The following is a 20,010-nucleotide window of genomic DNA, read 5'->3' on the forward strand; positions in this document are numbered from 1 at the left end:
TTATTTCTTTATGTTAATTCTCATCTTCGTGAACATTCCTTTGCTCTTGATCGTTGTTAAGAAGTTTGAAAAGATAAGCATCGCATCATGGTAAGTCTGAAGTCGTTTTAGTTTTAAATATCGCATCGTTCTTTATCACATTCGGCGTTGTTAAACCTCTACCTCTCCAGTTTACTTTACATACACAGCAAAAATACTGGCATGATTAAAAACATCAAATCCTACAAGACTTTGTCGTGCAATGTGAATTGCAAATGCGTTTGAAAACAAACTCTATCTTTATATCGAAGACTTCAAGAAATTTTTCGAACTGAACATGGATGTGTTTCCTTTTAGAAATCTAACAGTCTAGTGAATGTTCCAACCTTTAATCCGATATGAGCCCTTGTAAAGGAATTGGCCCAATTTTTTTCCAAACCATGTAACGTATTCGTAGGATCATTCAGCTTCAGCTGTGAAAGTAACGAAAAAAATTGTCGTTTCTTTTGAGAAACAAATTCCTAACCGATCGCGTGTTCTAGACAATGTGTTCCGATAAACAGCTTTCTATTGTTAATTAACAATTGGACGAAACTTCAAACTTCTAACCGTGTTGATTGCCTTGTAATTGAGTGCAAAGTTGGGAATGTTTGTTGTCTTTTAAGTGTTAATATTCTTTATCTGTATACGTTTTGTGTGCAATCATAAGCTAATGTAGTCCCAGGATGTAGTCCCGGCAAATGTGTGAAAGAGCAACCTGCAATAATTTTGATCACCGAACTCTGAACAGGCGTTTTATACTTGAAATTTATGTTTGGAAAGGAAGGTTTCCATGAGTTTTGTAGAAACTTGTCAAAGGCACGGTCGTCTAAGGCAGTCCAGCCTATGAGCCGTATGTAAAAGTTCCTTAATTGCTTACCATACTGTCCTACCTATCCTTGCTTTGTCTGTCAGTGACCTTAGTGTCTTTTCAAGCTGAAATTATTAACTCAGGGGTGTACTTTAGGGGCAGACAGAATCCACACCGTGTGCCTCTCCTGAACCTACTCCTGAGCCGCCAGAAGAAGGTGGATTGGAAAACAAAGCGGCGGACACTGGAGCAGAGAAACAAGAATCAGAAGGACAACAAGTTGCTTCACAAACGATCGCCCAGGTGCGCGTAATTGGCATGTCTTGACGATTTCTACTTCAAAGAATTTCCAGTCATGATCAGCGCAGCTGGTATTCTAATTAACAATAAGACTACTCGCCCTCGTTTTCTGTGAGCGAATAGTCAATTTTTTTAGTAGAAACTCTTAAATAATTGCAGTACAAAACTTACAAATTTAGGCACTTTGAAAAAAATCAAGCCAAAAAAAAAGAAAAAATATCTTTTTAAAGAGCAAGGCGCTCGCGATTGTGTTCTATCAGCGAATAGAAACTCAGTGGGAGAACCAATCAGATTCGCGGATTTCCAATGCAACACAGATGAGTTTCTACGAACATAACATAACTACCTCATCATCAGTCCCCAGTCTCCTCCTAAATGGCTGGGTTATTACACAACTAGCAGGCAACGTGACCAAGTGTATGAGGGAGATGATAATCCGAAGGTCCCGGATCTGTTCTTGATAGTCCCGAGTTCAACTCCTCGCCATGCCATGTAAATAGCTAACACTTCAGCCTGATGACAGCTGGCATACTTAAGATTATGTCAGAAATATTAGATTCATGGACTACAACTGACGAGAAATTCCTGGCCTCCTGGGCACACTAGTAATACCCATTTAAGTGAATTTTGTTTCAACGCATGTACATAAAATTATGGTCAAAATTCATGTTTGTAACAAGCGCATCTCCAACTATTCTAAATAATGTAGCTAACAAAATATAAAAAAATTTTGTCACCAGACTGAATCGAAGGACCTATAACTGAGAAGGGTGAAGGGGGTTATAACGGGGATTTATATAACTTATATTAAACTTATATTAAAATCTTACAAATCTTATGTTATAACTTATATTAAAATCTTCAATAAAATAAGCATTACATTCCTTTCCACTTTACAGGCTCAGCCTTCCGCAGACGCGATCACACGGGACAGCAAAGTTACAGAGCAAAAGTTAAATGATTCACGAAGTCTAAAGTCAGACGAGAATCTCAACAAACTGGAAAGGAAGAGTCGAGCGCTGATTAATGCTGCTACAAAGCAAAAGTTAAATGATTCACGAAATCTAAAGTCAGACGAGAATCTCAACAAGCTGGAAGGGACGAGTCGAGCGCTGATTAATGCTGCTACAGATCAAAAGTTAAATGATTCACGAAGTCTAAAGTCAGACGAGAATCTTAACAAACTGGAAGGGAAGAGTCGAGCGCTGATTAATGCTGCTAAAGTGGTTCAACAGGTTGCCAACGTCAAAATGTTCATATCTTCATTTAAAAAAGACTCCGAATATGTGTTCGTCGAAATTCCAAAGCGACCTGACGGTAAATGAACGCTGATCTCATTTTTACCAAACTGATAAACACATGGGAAGTTTGCCTTTGTTGTCAATTCGCACGTTTAGGTTGATCGCCATAATATATGCACAACAGTTGGTCATTTCATGTTGTTGTTTTGCAGATAACGGTGACGAAATTTACCAAAATATGTATAACACGTGCAAAAGCAATTGTGCGCGCTCATCAAATCATTTGTCTGGCCACCTTCTCGCTTCTCTTTACCGTTGTTGTCGTTTGCCCATACTGCCTACCACTCTAGTTGATAACAAAAGCCTCGAAGATAAAACGTTTCTCAGCTCATAATTAAAATTATTTTTTTAAGCTTTTTCTTTGAATAAGGGAATATCTTAGAACCGTGTTGAAATAAAAGATCCAGTTCAAAAGCAGATTTATTTACCTATTAATTAAAATCCATTTCCAGACTATGCCGCTGATCTAGGCTTTACTTTACATGGTGGCATTGAGAACCCTCGCATTCCTGGTGATCCGGGTATTTTCATCAATCACGTGATTCCTGGAAGCTTGGTAGACAGAAAGCTGAGGTCTGGGGACAGAGTGCTATCGGTAAGCTCATTCAAAATCAAACAGTGAAAATAATAAATTAAAGATAAAACAACTTGCTTGGTCATTGTAAAAGGGTTATTGGATACTGATCTTTCCTTGTTATGTCAGAAACCGTTAATGTTAGAATGGGCTTTTTCTTTTCGCCTATAACAGTAAAACGTCATGAAAAATCAAATTCTTCTTCTTTTCTTCTTTTACAATTTTAGAGAACAAAGTTTAATTTTATTTCTGGTCATTGATTTAAAAATACAGCGCTTTTGTCGTACATGCAAATAACAATATTACATACTTACATTGGATGCATACAATTGCATGTAGCATCAAATTAAATCATAGTCTGTCGTATAGGAAAGCTGAAGTGTTCATATTTTGTTTGTTTTAAGATAAACGGAATCAACGTTACCAAAGTACCCTTGAAGTACGCTCGCCAGGCAGTGAGGAAGGCTAAGGGCGTGGTCAGACTTTACATCAAGAAAGCGCCAAGGAGACAGGTATAAATTCATTACTAACACTCATGGAGAAACCTTTAATTACATGGAGAGTAAGATAAATCAATTGTAGCCTTACAAGTACCATCGTAACAAGTGCCATGAAAGTTAAAATACGTGATTACAAATTTTGATGATTTTCTTTGTTCAATTTCTCTATTACGTTTTCTTGATGCAATTTTTTTATTATGCTTAAGAACTCGGCAACGTTTGTTAGACACAGGCTAAGAATGTTTTTATAACCCGCGGTTAAAGAAGGGCTAGCTAAGTAAGTTGTTTTGGAGCTTGTGCAAATGGATTTGCTAATGTGTTATTTTACTTTACCTTTGAGCAGTGTGAATTTGTGTCTGTAAACAAACATTGCGTGATATTTTCTCTCAATCTAGCAAAGAATCAACGAGGCCATTAAAAAAGAAAACGAACTCGAAGTTCCAGTTTTCAGCAATGAGCAGATTGAAGGTGATGTGGATTAAGTTAAGTGACTCTAAGAGACTGTTCACAGCCCTCTATTTTCTCGTGTTTTCTTCGATCTTCGAACGCCGGAAAGAACACCCCCTCGAGCTTTGCGCTCACGCTCCCTTTGCTCGCTCACAAATTCTTGTGGATAGGTCTTTACGAGATCTTGTTTTAAAACCCTTCCTTACTTAGTACATATTTAAAAGATTATTGTCAACGCTTTTGCCCATCAGAGTTTGAAGGTGCTTTCTCTGTCTTTGACGTAAGAGGATCTGGGTTAATCAGAGTGAGTGCGGTGTTTCCGCTGATTCGCTCACTCGGTCACAATCCTCTTGAGGCTAAGGTGTGGGTCTTCATGAATGAACTGGATCTAACAGGTTAGAGAGTTGTGATTTGTTGGCTTTTGCCGTCTGTTATGCACAAGCTACACGATTGAAAAACTAATTTAGAAAATTCTCTTTACTGATTATCACGCATTTTACTAGTTTTGTCCATTTGGTTTTTGTCCATGTCGGACGGTATCTGCTAGTTGAGTTTCTTAATTATCACATGTAAGAAAATTATACATGTACGCGTGCAAGTCAGTTTTCCTTGACAAGTGTCTTTAAATTCATAATTTTTATTTGGTTGTGTGAACAAACAGCAAGTTTTTTATGATGTATTCTTTAACAGGTTTTATTTGCTCTTGCACACTATTATAAAACGTTTTTGACAAGTTTTTGTTTGAAGCCACAACACTCTTTGTAGACTGCGGGATATTTCAAAGCGAAGCTAAGGCGAGTTCTATTTTTTCTTGGAAATTTAACCTTTCCGTGCACACGAGCCTTTCGCTACATGACAGGTATTTCCTTAAGTCTTCTTGCTTTATTTGTTTGTGAACAAGGAAACTTATTTTAATAAGTTTAAAAGCAAAAATGTGCCCACCAGCAAATATAACTTGTCAATGAAATTAAACTTACTCATATGTGAAGTAGGTTTCACTTGAACGGTGCTGCATAACAAATGCGGCTGCAATATATCATAACTTACAGAACTAAAGGATTGACTTGTGTTTTTATTTTACTGTGATTGCAGCGAACCGTAAATTAAAGTTCGAGGAATTTTTGAGACTAATGGCGGCCTTAATAATGGACGAAGACAACAACGAGGAGCATGCGCTTGACTCCATCCGGGTATTTGACTGTGAAGAGCGCGGTTACATCAGCTCAGAAGAACTTGAGACAGCGTTGAAACGCATGCCGGGAAAGGCTCAGATGACAGAATTTGAATTGCGGGATATTTTAAGGAAAGCTGATCCCGACAAGGATGGAAAGATAAATATTCAAGGTACATACTGACAGTGCTAGTGGTATATGGAAAACAAGCTTCCATGAATGCCAAGAATAAGCCCTGGGTTTGTCTATGCTCAAAAGGGTTTTTTATTGGGCGTCTTTTTGAGGGAGATTGGGGTGGGGCTGATTGTCAGAAAAAAGTTGCATTGGGTCCCATCATCGAAGGAAACTTAACTATTTGATTTTTTGGGGAGGGGAGGGAGACTTTTCAAGTATATGTCTATTTGGAAGTGAACGCATATTCAATTGAGGAACAACGAAAAGCAGACGAAATTGAAAAATTCACTTCATAATGTCCGTTGTTCTCGACATCGCCATCGTGATTTCTTAAACTCCCAACTGATCGACTATACTTTACTCAGGAGATAAAGTACTCGTAGTTATCGGCTATTGAGAAATGCCTGCTTTTTTAAGCAGCTTTATTTAAAAAAAAGTACCAAAATAATACCGTCTCTATTTTAATACTGTATAATAAAATTGAACGCTAAGAAATTTGAACGACGTTTCGACCGTTCGACGGTCATTTTCAAGTTAGGTGTTTGAATAAAATTACATGTGTAAATATAGTAAAAGCGCTAAAATATGTACATACAAACAATAGACAATAAGAATAAAAAGGCTAAAAATGGCTAAAAAATAACTTTGTGCGAATGACATGCATAGTTGTACAAGATATAATTAAAAACGTAAAGCAAGCGAATAAGACAACGAGAATAAGAACATTAAAATACCTAAAAATATCTAAACAAATAATTTCGCGCGGATCGAGTCACTCTGTTTGTTAAGTTTTGGTTTCAGAAGTCTAATAAAAAGCATTTCAAAAATCAAACAGTCAAGCTTGCTTTGGCACTTCCTTAAAATCTTAAAGTTCTTCTCGATGTTGTGTGGCTCCTTTCCATGTTGTTCTTTCACGTGATGTCCGATAGACGATCCTTTGTGTTCTTCGATGCGCTGGTGCAAGTGTCGACAAGAATAGCCGACGTAATCTGCATCACACAGATCACACTTATAATAATAAACAGCGCTTTGTTGGTTTACGATGGGCGGTTTCTGTTCCTTCACTTTAATTGTGTCTTTGATCTTACGGCTGGTGTAAACTGGACGGATCTCGGTGTTTATCTTTCGGCTGAGATCGCTGAGTTGCCTGCGTACTGAGTTTGCTGCTTTTTGATCCTTGTACGGCAAAACGACTCTAATAGGAACTTCTCGCTGACAAGGGACCTGCTGTTGTTGAGGACACGCATTTCCCGTTACAACTTTCGCCTCGACGAATTGTCGGATGGTGGTTTCTACGAGGGATTCTGGATATTGTAAACGAGCAAAGGTCTCCTTTAGACGTTCGCATTCTTGATGGAAAAGTTGCCAGTTCGAGGAAAGCTTAAATGCGCGATTCAGCATTGTTTTAAGTAGTGAGTGCTTGTACTTTACATCAACATGGCTTTGGTAGTGTAATAAAAGCCCGGTATCTGTCGGTTTCTTGTAGACCTTCGTGTCCAGCTGGGATCCATTTTTGATAATCTTCATTCCTAGAAACGGTAGTTTGTTGTTGTCTTCCAGTTCCATTGTGAAACTGACAGAGGGATGGATTTCGTTTAGTGTTGATAAGAATTCAGAGGCAGCTGTAGCATCAGGCATTTTGCTGAGAGTATCGTCAACGTAACGCTTGTAAAATGCAGGCATCTTGTTTTGGATTTCTAATTGCTCTTCGATACCGCACATGAAAGTATTGGCCATAAGAGGTCCGAGCGGAGACCCCATGGCAACACCGTCCACTAGTTCATACAAATTTCCCTGAAATTGAAACAGCTGATTCTTGGTTGCAATTCCAAGCAACTCAATTAGGTCAGGTTTAGTGATGTTAAGGTTGTACTCCTTGTTAAACCAATCATCCTGGAATGCTTTCTCTGCCAGGAGTTCCATAGTTTCATTAACAGGTACATTCGTAAACAGTGAGGACACGTCGTAGGATACTAGAATGTCCTGGTCATTAATTTCAATGCCTTGAATTTCTTCAGCAAAAGTGAAGATGTCTGTGACAGTAGAGGCGTTTAGGGAAAGTGGTTTTAACTTCTCGTCCAACCATTTTGCAAGTTTATAGTTGTAAGTTCCTGTCGCTGATAATATTGGGCGCACGGCAAGCTGTTTCTTGTGCGTCTTTGGTAGTCCGTACAGGTGAGCAAGTATGGAACCTTTCTGAATGACTGAATCGGCGATCTGTTTTGGTAAGATCCTTTGGACGATAGAGGTTAACTCCTTCTCTTTTTGAAGAAGTGGGTGGTAATGTTTTGGGGGTCTTCCCCTTGTTTTCGGTCTTTCTAGCTGGACAGGTATGAATTTCGATTCATCGTTGATGGATGCCTCTTTCACCAGGTGGACGTAATCTGTTTTGTCCATCACTACAATTCCTGAGCCTTTATCCGGACGGGTAATAATGATGTCATCTTTCTTCTTTAACTGACTGATCGCTCTCAGCATAGCTTTTGGTGGTGTTTGATCTTTCCGCTTTATGTAGTTTAGGGCAATAGAACGCAAAGTTGCAGCGGCAAGTTCCTTGTTTTCCTCACTCAGTTTTGGCTCCAATTTCCAGTAAGCCTTTTCGAAGTTTGCCTGTACTACCATCGGCGATACTCGTTGTGGGAGAGCAAAGTCAAGTCCGCGACACAAAACTAGCTTTTGATAGAAAGAAAGCCTGTACGAGGATAGGTTAGTGATATGTTCATCGACATCAGTGTTGTTGTAAAGAAGCCTTGAGATCTTCTTTGTGTGACCATTCATCAATTCAGCGTATTGCTCGTTGCGAAGAATGACGATGGTTCTTAGAATGCAGGCAAAGCGAAGTGGCGAGTTGCTTGGAATTGCAACCAAGAATCAGCTGTTTCAATTTCAGGGAAATTTGTATGAACTAGTGGACGGTGTTGCCATGGGGTCTCCGCTCGGACCTCTTATGGCCAATACTTTCATGTGCGGTATCGAAGAGCAATTAGAAATCCAAAACAAGATGCCTGCATTTTACAAGCGTTACGTTGACGATACTCTCAGCAAAATGCCTGATGCTACAGCTGCCTCTGAATTCTTATCAACACTAAACGAAATCCATCCCTCTGTCAGTTTCACAATGGAACTGGAAGACAACAACAAACTACCGTTTCTAGGAATGGAGATTATCAAAAATGGATCCCAGCTGGACACGAAGGTCTACAAGAAACCGACAGATACCGGGCTTTTATTACACTACCAAAGCCATGTTGATGTAAAGTACAAGCACTCACTACTTAAAACAATGCTGAATCGCGCATTCAAGCTTTCCTCGAACTGGCAACTTTTCCATCAAGAATGCGAACGTCTAAAGGAGACCTTTGCTCGTTTACAATATCCAGAATCCCTCGTAGAAACCACCATCCGACAATTCGTCGAGGCGAAAGTTGTAACGGGAAATGCGTGTCCTCAACAACAGCAGGTCCCTTGTCAGCGAGAAGTTCCTATTAGAGTCGTTTTGCCGTACAAGGATCAAAAAGCAGCAAACTCAGTACGCAGGCAACTCAGCGATCTCAGCCGAAAGATAAACACCGAGATCCGTCCAGTTTACACCAGCCGTAAGATCAAAGACACAATTAAAGTGAAGGAACAGAAACCGCCCATCGTAAACCAACAAAGCGCTGTTTATTATTATAAGTGTGATCTGTGTGATGCAGATTACGTCGGCCATTCTTGTCGACACTTGCACCAGCGCATCGAAGAACACAAAGGATCGTCTATCGGACATCACGTGAAAGAACAACATGGAAAGGAGCCACACAACATCGAGAAGAACTTTAAGATTTTAAGGAAGTGCCAAAGCAAGCTTGACTGTTTGATTTTTGAAATGCTTTTTATTAGACTTCTGAAACCAAAACTTAACAAACAGAGTGACTCGATCCGCGCGAAATTATTTGTTTAGATATTTTTAGGTATTTTAATGTTCTTATTCTCGTTGTCTTATTCGCTTGCTTTACGTTTTTAATTATATCTTGTACAACTATGCATGTCATTCGCACAAAGTTATTTTTTAGCCATTTTTAGCCTTTTTATTCTTATTGTCTATTGTTTGTATGTACATATTTTAGCGCTTTTACTATATTTACACATGTAATTTTATTCAAACACCTAACTTGAAAATGACCGTCGAACGGTCGAAACGTCGTTCAAATTTCTTAGCGTTCAATTTTATTATACAGTCAACTTCCAAAAACTTGTTGATTCTATTTTAATACGCCGAAAAACTTAACGATTTATTTGTTATTTTCTTTCTCTCGACAGATTTTCAAAGTCTTCTTGAACCTTCCGTGAGACTAAAATGACCTGATTTTGATCTTAATATGTACTTTTAAAATGAGCTCTGTGTTCCGCAGTGTTTTACTTATTTTCCTCGATTCTAATTATAGTATTAGTGTAAAACTACGTAAAACATCTAATTCAATTCTGCTCAGCTGTTTAGCCGCATTGCTAAAAAGTGAAATCAAAAATGGCTTGTATATACCTTTATTTACTTTACCAGTCAAACTACTAATTCCCCACATTGTCCTCCGACATTTTTTCGAGTTCATTCTGGTTTTATCATTAATTATACTTATCATAGACATTAGCCGCTACTGGACTGAAATAATTTTACTGCCGTCTTAAACATACAAATAAAAAAACAACAACAAGAGTACAAAGAGTATAGTCTCCTGTTGCCTTAGCTTTCCTCCGTGTGGGTACTATTTTTCAGTTGTGGTTGTCGTCAATAAAAAGAACTTTCTTGGCTTTAACTGTCATTTAAAGCAGTAAGCCCACAAATCCATCATCGATAGCGGACTTCAAGGATTTCCTTGTCAGCGATTCGATAATCGATAGTCATTCGCTTGTTCTGTTGGAGGCTCTCCTCCAACATCCGGGTAACTTCACGGTTGTTGCCATGGGGAATCTTCAGGTTTTGATAGATCTCTAATCCTGTATACACATTCACCACATGTCGTTCCCAGGCTATGCTCCACTGAATTCCTGGCTTCATGACCACACCCCGTATCTCCATGACTTCCGCTTCCTCGTCATCATCATCGTCATCTTCTTCTGCTGCTTGGTCCTTCCTTTCCACATCTCGACTCATTTTGACAGTTTCCTGTTTCGAAAACCAGTTTATCAAGCTGAAAGGTTTCAAGACAAACGTCGAATCACTATTTGCAGACGAACATTATGGCTTTCATCAATGATATTATCGTGTTTGATATTGTTTTTACAACTTGCAGGAAAAATTTATGTGCCTTCACGACAAAGGCAACCTAAAGTGATAGTTTATTGTAATATAAAAGCACAGAAGAAAAATAAAAGGAGGGATGAGTTTTCACTTGGCAGTGAAGATGTGCTGAACAGAAAACAAATATACCAGTTTGGTCGCGTGTATTTATCTCTAACATTTCATCTTGGATTAGCTGATTTATAAATGCCACGTAATAACCCCTTCCTCGGTAGATACTGCATTAAACAAGTTCATTTATATCTGTATTTTAACTTGAAACGAAACATTTCAGTAGAAACTAGGATGTCTGCACTTCAGTACATGCGCTAAGACTGAGGGCACAAATACAAAGAGCTGACAAAAGCATATATCGGTTGGGGGACACATTTTTTATGAGATAGGGGGGCTGGTGGGATTTGAGGGGGGGGGGCATCCGAAAAAATTTGGCTTTAAAGGGGGGGCCAGCCAAAAAAATATGGTCTGTAAGGGGGGGTCACTAAATATAATTGTACTTTTAAGTGTTGTAAAGAGGCTTCTGTAAGAGTAAAAAGAATTTGCCAGAATTCCCAAAATAACATTCCTGAGGTTCTCAAAATTCAATTTTTCCCGGGAGAGCATGCCCCCAAACCCCCCTACTTTGTTATGTACCAAATGCCATTAACTCAACCAAACAGCTTATTGGTTACAAGTCTTTTTTGTACACTGATAAATTCTTTATTCACAAGGCTCGATATATTTTAATTTCACTTGATTATTGTTGTTTTTTTTTTGGGGGGGGGGGTCATCGAGAAAAATTTTGATTTCGAGGGGGGGGCCGGGCAAAAATTTTCGATGAAGAAGGGGGGGCATTATATGTAACAGTGACTATCCCACCAAAAAAAATGAACGGTCCCTAATTAAGACAAAAAACACCCCTTTACTGATTATTAAATAGGTCTGTTCTAAAGAATGCAAATGTTTTAAGTAAGATTTGTCTAATCCATTGCGAGTTTGTTTATCAGCGGGATAAAGATTTCACAGTTCAAAGCTTAACTTTCATCAAACAGCACGAAATGCCTTAAGAATGCCGGTCGCTAAGAATCCAACATTTCTTGGCAAGAGGATGGAACTTCGATTTCTTTCATACTTTTATGTTAGATAGGCTAGGGTATAACTTAAAACACTGTATAGTTCTTTCGATTGAATATCCTTTTATTTTAAAGAAAAATGCAAATAACAAAAATCCGTTAAAATCGTCATTTGAGGCGCTAAATTATTCATGATTTTTGCACGAGTTTGAGAGCCTCGCGTGCAAAAATAAATCACTCTACCGTCTTTTTAACACTCAAACCATAGTTAGCAATCTCTAAACATCTACTGAAATGATTTTGGGAAATATTGCGTTGTTCTTTGTAGACAAAATAATTTTATTTCGAAGGCATACAATTCACTGCCGTAAAAGTACTTGGTAAATAAAATTAATTTTCACCATGTGGGAAACCTTCAAATCGTTTAAGCTTCTGGTGGTTGAATGGTAGAAGAATGGTGTATAAATCCCTGTAAAAATTTCTCCGGGCAAATGATTAAAAGCGACGTGAGATCTTTTCGAATTCGGTTAAATATGCAAATATTTGACCTTCCGCGGTCAACTTTGAAGTTACGGGTCAGAAATAATTTTTGTTCCGTGTTCCAAGTCCTAACCCATTTAAGACCAAATTAAGCATATGAAAAAAAAATATGTAATTTTCTAACCTTAATCTGCTGTAAAAGGTAGGTTCGAAGGCCATTTTAGCATGATTACGGCTCTTATCATTCGTCGCATCTGAGCTTCGTTTTCCTTCCGCGGTCAACTTTGAAGTTACGGGTCAGACATGAATGACATGAATATTTCAATCCGTGCACAAGTCTTAACCCATTTTGGGTCAAAATAATCACACACAAAAACATTATGAAATATTCTAACCTTAATCTGCTGTAAAAAGCAGGTCCGAAAGCCTTTTAAGCACGATTCCGGCTCTAAGCATCCGTAGTAATTTGAGCTTCGTTTGTGTAAGTATTTAGTGGTCGAAATCCAATCTGTGATCAACTTTCGGCGCTTCTCGTCACCACTGCATCTTCTTCGACGGCATACGCCGATTGTTAGTATTGCCTCGTTAATAGTACACAAAACAATAAAAACATCTGATCGCTAAACGGCATCATGTCGGCGCTTACAGTAGCTTACAGTCCCATCTTGCAATGGGCCGTCTGTTCGTCACGCAATACTGTGTCATGGACATTTTTTAGGGGGTGGTAGGTGGGTGTGGGAAAGGTTGAATATGCGGAAATGCTTGATTTAATACTTTATGACAAGTACGTACTCGAGCCAGCAACAACAACAACAACAACAACAACAACAACAACAACAACAACAACAACAAGTACAGTGATATCTTTAGGCAGACAAGATAATGCACACGTACTGTCAGTTGATAAGCGTTTGGTACTGTGTAATGCAACTGTTCGCGAATTCGGTTGCTCGCGCGGGGTTGGTTGTAATACCGGGGATGGAAGGAGGATATAAATCTTTACTAAACAGGTATAATTTTTAATTAGTTATTCCCTTTTTTACTGTAGAACCGAAAACGAAGAAAAAAACTCGCGTCTATGTTTTTTGGGGGGTGAGGGGGTGGGGACCGGGGGGTTCTTGATTAGTTGGTTAGCAAAGTTTTATTTTTTTTTTCACAAAAAAACCTAACCAAATATCGCATGTCCTGTATTAATGGTTAATGATAGAAGTAACGATAAGTTTTGATTTTTTTTTTCGTGATCGAGTGGCAACTTAATAAAAACATTACATCGCAATTTTTTTCGCCCTATGGTAAATCTGGGTGACCTGTGGCTTCGGGTGGTCATTCGTCAACCTGTAACAAAGTACTTTCTTGGGGTGCCGTTTTGAACATACTGTCGAATTCATGATGTCTAAATTCAACAATAACTAATTTGAAGTTTAAACGAAATTAAAACATGTTAAAACAACTCAGTGCTAAAACTCTATGCTAAAAAGGATAAGCAAATTGCTATGGCAATTCGGCGTGTGAAAAAATCGCCAAATTTAATTTAGTGGCTTCCTAAGTAAACAAAACCTTGGTCGTGCTAGTTATTGGCACCGTCCGTTTGCTTAAAGGCAGCGCGTGAACAATTTTTTCAAAGTTCAGTTTATTTCACTGGAAATGGAAGGTTGTTGTTCTTTTAAGGCCCTTGTTCGTGGAGTTTGCGGTTTTGATTCTGAAGATCGAAAGCGTCACACTGAAATCGTTCCTCTACTGTCGTGTGAGAAGGACATCAGCAGTCACAAGTCCCAGTATTAATATAGTTAACTCTAACATGACTCTTTCCCGTGAAAAACCAAACTTCAGAAGCAAGCTATTTGTTTGGTGTTATAAGGCAGCTCTTGAAAACAGTCTTAATATAGGAAAGAAGTAAATGGTTTGAACCCAGTATCAGGTCGTGAAGTGTGATCGTCCGGGTGAGAGTTGCTCTGAAAACTCTAACCTGCGATCAGGCTTTCTCCGCCGCGAGAAAAATAACGCCTGATCGCAGATTATGAAAACTCCGGGATAGGGAATATTTTTTGAGGTTCTCGGTCCATAAGTAGGGTATCATTTTGGCAATGTGTTCCGGGTGTGATCCTTAGATAGGGTACCTAAATTCTATCAGCTAAAATAAACGCCCAGCTAAACGAAAAAAGGTATCTTAAAACTGAACTTTTTGTTCAAGTACTAGTAAAGCGATTTTATAAAGATTTGTGTTTTGCCGTGTGCGGTTAGCCGTTATTTGTGTCGGCAAGGAACTCTTTTCCTCCCCTTGAATAGATTGTTATTTTTCGGTTTTGGGCCTTAAAAAGGGGTATCAATGTTCGCTTTCTTTACCCTTAAACCCTATTCGAAATTTATGAAAGTACCCCTCCGAATGTTTCGTGAGGGATTGCTGGGTGGGTGCGCTACTTATTTGTTTTCAAAATAAGATAAGTGGAGGATGGAAGTGCGTATAAAATTTGAACCGAGACCACTGTTTCCAGTTTGCACCATAATGATTAGTTAATGTATTATATTTGAATAAAGGTATAACTGTTACTCAGAGATATCAGAATACGGGCTCCTTTTATACTTCAGTCGAAGCTCTCTTAACGGACACTCTCGTAAGCGAACAGCTTTTACTCCCATACAAACTCTGTATTTTTACGAGGGTCCTGAAGGGGTAAAATGGGAACTGGGATTTGCCTATTTTGACTGGGATTTGCGTTTATTTTCACTGGGAAAATGGGATTTAGGTAACTGGGACTGGGATTCGGAAACAAAAAATGGGAATGGGAAGCATGTCAGTACGTGACTAAACCTGCATATTTTACGCTCTATAATATTCTTAAAGTCCGGTATAGACAGTTAAAACGCTGAAAATTAACTCTGAAACGAAACCACTACATTGCACGAGTGTAGGGCTTTCCACAAGTTGCTTGGCAACTTTTTGGCAACTTTTCATGATTCGAGCAACTTTTTCCCCTTCGAGCAACTTTTTTCCTCTCGAGCAACTTGTTGCATTTTGAGCAATTTCCAGACCAAAGATCTCCGAAGATTATCCGAGTGTTGTTCAAAGGCAATACGAACGTTTCCGAAGATTAACGAAGTTTGCCGAAGACTTTCGAGGAGTATCTGAAGACATTTCAACTTTCGGCTCATTTTGCATTAAAACATTACAAAACTCGTCAGCAAACATGACGTCACTGATATTTTCACGATTTTTCCGAGTTAAAGAAATCCTTGTTATTCAACAAGTCTTGCAATTTCTGAGAATGCGCATGCAGGTCAATATTTCTGGACTCGCTCAACGACGCCTGTACCTGGGTTCAGCGAAGGGAGAGTTCAGGGAGTGGACTACATTTAGGACAATCAAAACAACAAATATATTATGCTTAAGTCCGGTTTTCCATACACTGGGAATTTTACTTCTGGGAATGGGATTTGGACAAAAAATAGGCTGGGAAATGGGATTTGGGCCAAAAATAGGCTGGGAAATGGGATTTGGACAAAAAATAGGCTGGGAAATGGGATTTGGTACCCCCCCTTCAGGACCCTCTTTTACATTCTCGTGAGCGGACATTCCCGTAAGCGGCCGCGGACACTTTCCGAGATTACGACTTAGACTTTTTCTTTGTTTTTAAGCTCCCGTAAGCGGACACCGCAAAGAAAATCATATAAAACCCCTATGTATCTTGTATTAATCAATCAACTTCACATCGCCGTTCGTCACAATGATTTTTCTGTAATTACCGTACCAAATTTTAGTGTTTTTCGGTCGTCATCCACGTCCGGTTACATTTCGAAACACCACCAACATGCATATTACCATTATGTTAGCTGGGCAAGCTCCCGTAAGCGGCCATCTATCCCCTACACCTCTAGTGGCCGCTCACAAGAACCATTCTCGTAAGCGGCCAGCTCCAGTTGCGGACACTTTTTTCGCGTCCCGAGGGTGTCCGCTTATGAGAGCTTCGACTGTAATCTCCTCCGACGCGCTTCCCCCACCTCACTCCCCCTCTCCAACCAAAAAAGTAAAAATTACCAGTACCTAAGTGTTGCCCATCACTTTAAATACAGCGCATTTTTTAACATTTCCGACTGTATTTACCAGTTAAGGTGAGTTGATTTTGCTCATCCCTTTAGCCACAAAGAGCACCGTATTCTGTTGAGCGCAGCACCTACCCGTAGAGAACTGAACTCCTACCAGCAGCAATTAGCACATAAGCCATGGTCAGCCAGCCTAGTCGATTAACCAATTATTGGCATGCTGTTATAACCTTGGACAAGCTTTTCAACTGTGGTGTTTGTTCTACGATTTTGGTAAGGCCCCGAAAAGCTCTTGTAACTAAGAATATTAAAAGCGTTAGCATGTAACCAGTGATAAATTCGCGGTTAATTCAGGGTAAAGAATAGATAACGCAAGCAAAGAAAACCAAAACTATTCTAATACACGTTTTCTTTTTCTTAAATCAGTCCTGTATGTGTATTCCAAGGCTAGATTATGAACAGTTGAACCTTGATATAAGGGTTAAGGTTGTATATCGAATGTTAATTAAGAGACACGCAAAAATGTGTTCACTGTTACGAATCGAAGTTTTGTTATACCGAATTTCTTTTTTACGTATTTTATTATAACTGTAGCAAAGAGTATCGTTCATTTGACCTAGGAATTCGGTAATTCTAGTTTATAATAAAGGATCGTTCAGTCGAGCTTTTCACGACAAATGACGCCCTAATCCACCCTCCCTCCCCCCGCCACCTGCTAAATCCCCATGACTTGCGTGACGAACAAACAGATACGTGACTTCGTGCACTGCAAAGATAAGCGTCAACATTATTGTATCATTTTAGCAGCGATCAGATGTATTATATTTGTGGACTATAAACCAAACAATACTTAACAAATGACAAAGCCGTCGAAGAAGATGCACTAGTGACGATATGCGCCGAAAGTTGATGAGAGATTCTTTGGTTTTAGACCACTGAGTATGTTGCACGTTGACAGTTGGCTCGGTGCAGACTTAAAACGAAGCTCAAATTACTACGGATGCTTAGAGCCGGAATCGTGCTTAAAAGGCTTTCAGACCTGCTTTTTACAGCAGATTAAGGTTAGAATATTTCATAATGTTTTTGTGTGTGATTATTTTGACCCAAAATGGGTTAAGACTTGTGCACGGATTGAAATATTCATGTCATTCATGTCTGACCCGTAACTTCAAAGTTGACCGCGGAAGGAAAACGAAGCTCGGATGCGACGAATGATAAGAGCCGTAATCATGCTAAAATGGCCTTCGAACCTACCTTTTACAGCAGATTAAGGTTAGAAAATTACATATTTTTTTCATATGCTTAATTTGGTCTTAAATGGGTTAGGACTTGGAACACGGAACAAAAATTATTTCTGACCCGTAACTTCAAAGTTGACCGCGGAAGGTCAAATATTTGCATATTTAACCGAATTCGAAAAGATCTCACGTCGCTTTTAATCATTTGCCCGGAGAAATTTTTACAGGGATTTATACACCATTCTTCTACCATTCAACCACCAGAAGCTTAAACGATTTGAAGGTTTCCCACATGGTGAAAATTAATTTTATTTACCAAGTACTTTTACGGCAGTGAATTGTATGCCTTCGAAATAAAATTATTTTGTCTACAAAGAACAACGCAATATTTCCCAAAATCATTTCAGTAGATGTTTAGAGATTGCTAACTATGGTTTGAGTGTTAAAAAGACGGTAGAGTGATTTATTTTTGCACGCGAGGCTCTCAAACTCGTGCAAAAATCATGAATAATTTAGCGCCTCAAATGACGATTTTAACGGATTTTTGTTATTTGCATTTTTCTTTAAAATAAAAGGATATTCAATCGAAAGAACTATACAGTGTTTTAAGTTATACCCTAGCCTATCTAACATAAAAGTATGAAAGAAATCGAAGTTCCATCCTCTTGCCGAAAAATCGAGAAATTGTCTGATTCTTAGAGACCGGCATTCTTAAAAAGGCACGAAATGCCTTAAAAAGGCACGAAATACCAAAAAAGTACAGTTTGAATTCATGAACTAAAGAAAAAAGCCTCACATTGAAATACAACGTCATTTGCGAGCGTAAGAAAAAATTGTAAAGATGGCACACGAAACTGATGATAACTCTATCGAAGGGCATATCGCACAGACGGCTGTTGTTACAGCAAAATATTCCAAAGACGTAACTATAATTAAATTTAGAAATTAACCGAGTTTTAGGCGTCTGAGTCTGACCTGTATAAACGTTCCGAAATGACCTAAATGATAAACTCGGCAAGCAGCTCCAGAAATGCTGTAAAAAACATCATTTTGTTATCTGCTTGCCTAATGTGAAATTAAAACCGGGGCAAAGTTTGCTTTAATCAAGCAATTCAAGAGGCGGGGTAAAGTTATTTCTACACTCGGTTTTTCATTTCTTTCTAAATTGTGAGTTCCAAATTTAGAAAAGCAGATGAAATATTCGTTTAATGACTGATGAAATGACAATGCTGCATGCCGCGTCGAGCAACAAAGAAAGGAACAGAATAATTTCACCCTGTTGTTTTTGTATTTGTTTTGTTAGCGGTTTCTTATGTGTTCTTCTTAGCTTTGTAATGACCATAGTAAAGTTTTTTCTTATCATTAAGAAAAACCTCAGGCACCCAGAATACTTTTCATATTAAAAAATCTAATTTTGTGCAACAAGAAGGCTTATTTTAGCCTGAATTTCAGACATCCCTCTGTGGTCGCCTTCTCCTTCTGGGGAGTAAGCGACCACAGAGGGATGTCTGAAATTCAGGCTAGGCCTACTTATATTTTACTTATAAGAGGTTTTGTAGCTAGCCCCCACTGGGCACCACACACATGCACAAAACCTATTTTTTTTTTCAAAGAAATACAGTTATTGTTATGAAACAGTGCCGTCGTTAATCTTGGATGTCAATCAATTATCCGTGGAATTTTGCAGATTTATCCGCGGAATTTTTTGCACAAATAGGGTCATAATCAAAGGTCGTGAAGTGACAGATTTAAGCACAGTAATAGATAATATAAATATGTCTGAAGGAATTTGCAATGAAAAACTCCTTTATGTCATCAAAATAAAAATACCTTCGACTTCTGAACTTTAATCTGACTGAATTTAACAGCAAAACACGTTTATACCGGCAATGATTACTGCTAATTTACTCAACGTACATTTCAGGGTAATAATCTTTTGATCAGATCTCGACTCCATAAAATAAAGCTCTTAGCATGAACTCGAGATGTTTAGACAAACGGGACGGCGTAATGAGAATCGTCAAACTCCCGCTTTGTACAGAACCTAAAGATCGACCGATTAGCGTGTAACCACCACGACTTAAGGGATGACTTAACTGGCTGACTTACCCGCTTCAGAATAAAGTGTTTAAAGAAAGCTAACCAACAGAACTGCAATGTTGATACGCGATAGTCGGGCGGGGTAAATTACTCTGAGCAGTCAGGCTGATTATATTAGTACATGTATTAGTATTTGCATTATCTTGAGCTTCTTTCGGTTACTGTACGTTAGTGCAAAAATTAGAAGTACCTTTAGAAGTTTCCAATTCTATTTAAACTTCACTTGAGTTTGTTTAGCACTTACCACTTCTCCAAAGATAGACAATCTGTGTTCTTTTACAGCTAACAGCTTTTGATCGTGAGCGGCAAGCGCTGTTCCGTGACGCTGCTCATATGTGTAAAAACAGTTGGTTATATTCTCAGGGTATAAATTACGTGTGTTGACAGCTATGAAAACTTCAGCTTAGGGTAATAATCGATTCTTGTTCGGTTCCCAATTGCGATAGATCACGAAACAAAGCTTGATCGATTCATTATGACAGCTGGTCGTGAAACAAGACGGGAGCCGAGAAGAGTAAACTGTACGCCGTAAC

The 20,010-nt window shown here is 38.7% G+C and overlaps 4 protein-coding genes across 5 annotated transcripts; 2 read left to right on the forward strand and 2 right to left on the reverse strand.

The window, feature by feature from the left end:
- The first annotated feature begins 10 nt into the window (after positions 1-10).
- On the forward strand, positions 11-9,652 carry LOC144657778 (uncharacterized). 2 transcript variants are annotated; one of them, XM_078518130.1, is made up of 9 exons: positions 11-82; positions 986-1,132; positions 2,029-2,446; positions 2,883-3,025; positions 3,409-3,516; positions 3,900-3,972; positions 4,203-4,346; positions 5,044-5,295; positions 9,597-9,652. In XM_078518130.1, the coding sequence occupies exons 1-9, from the start codon at positions 11-13 to the stop codon at positions 9,635-9,637; spliced, it is 1,398 nt and encodes a 465-aa protein (XP_078374256.1). In that variant the 3' UTR covers positions 9,638-9,652. The 2 variants fall into 2 exon arrangements, with proteins under 2 accessions (XP_078374256.1, XP_078374255.1); XM_078518129.1 differs by having other exon boundaries at positions 39-90.
- Positions 5,785-8,075, reverse strand: LOC144656488 (uncharacterized). The gene has a single exon (XM_078516707.1). It carries the CDS (start codon positions 8,073-8,075, stop codon positions 6,042-6,044), a length of 2,034 nt encoding a protein of 677 aa, XP_078372833.1. The 3' UTR covers positions 5,785-6,041.
- LOC144656841 (uncharacterized) lies at positions 8,221-9,511 on the forward strand. The gene has a single exon (XM_078517084.1). It carries the CDS (start codon positions 8,221-8,223, stop codon positions 9,235-9,237), a length of 1,017 nt encoding a protein of 338 aa, XP_078373210.1. The 3' UTR covers positions 9,238-9,511.
- LOC144657785 (uncharacterized) lies at positions 9,650-19,853 on the reverse strand. The gene is made up of 2 exons (XM_078518143.1): positions 19,722-19,853; positions 9,650-10,437 (listed from the first exon to the last, which is right to left on the reverse strand). Exon 2 carries the CDS (start codon positions 10,423-10,425, stop codon positions 10,120-10,122), a length of 306 nt encoding a protein of 101 aa, XP_078374269.1. The 5' UTR covers positions 10,426-10,437; positions 19,722-19,853; the 3' UTR covers positions 9,650-10,119.
- Between the last annotated feature and the right edge of the window lie 157 nt (positions 19,854-20,010).

This window comes from Oculina patagonica, chromosome 6 (assembly GCF_052425735.1).
Source record: "Oculina patagonica isolate OP01 chromosome 6, crgOcupat, whole genome shotgun sequence".
NCBI classification, from domain to species: domain Eukaryota; kingdom Metazoa; phylum Cnidaria; class Anthozoa; order Scleractinia; family Oculinidae; genus Oculina; species Oculina patagonica.

Bases quoted from the DNA above. Each gene is read 5' to 3' on its own strand.
- LOC144657778 (XM_078518130.1), top strand. From the start codon at position 11: ATGTTAATTCTCATCTTCGTGAACATTCCTTTGCTCTTGATCGTTGTT. The intron at 3,026-3,408 runs GTAAGCTCATTC...GTTTGTTTTAAG, and splicing joins CTGGGGACAGAGTGCTATCG to ATAAACGGAATCAACGTTAC. The intron at 5,296-9,596 runs GTACATACTGAC...TTCTCTCGACAG, and splicing joins TGGAAAGATAAATATTCAAG to ATTTTCAAAGTCTTCTTGAA.
- LOC144656488 (XM_078516707.1), bottom strand. From the start codon at position 8,075: ATGAATGGTCACACAAAGAAGATCTCAAGGCTTCTTTACAACAACACT.
- LOC144656841 (XM_078517084.1), top strand. From the start codon at position 8,221: ATGGGGTCTCCGCTCGGACCTCTTATGGCCAATACTTTCATGTGCGGT.
- LOC144657785 (XM_078518143.1), bottom strand. From the start codon at position 10,425: ATGAGTCGAGATGTGGAAAGGAAGGACCAAGCAGCAGAAGAAGATGAC.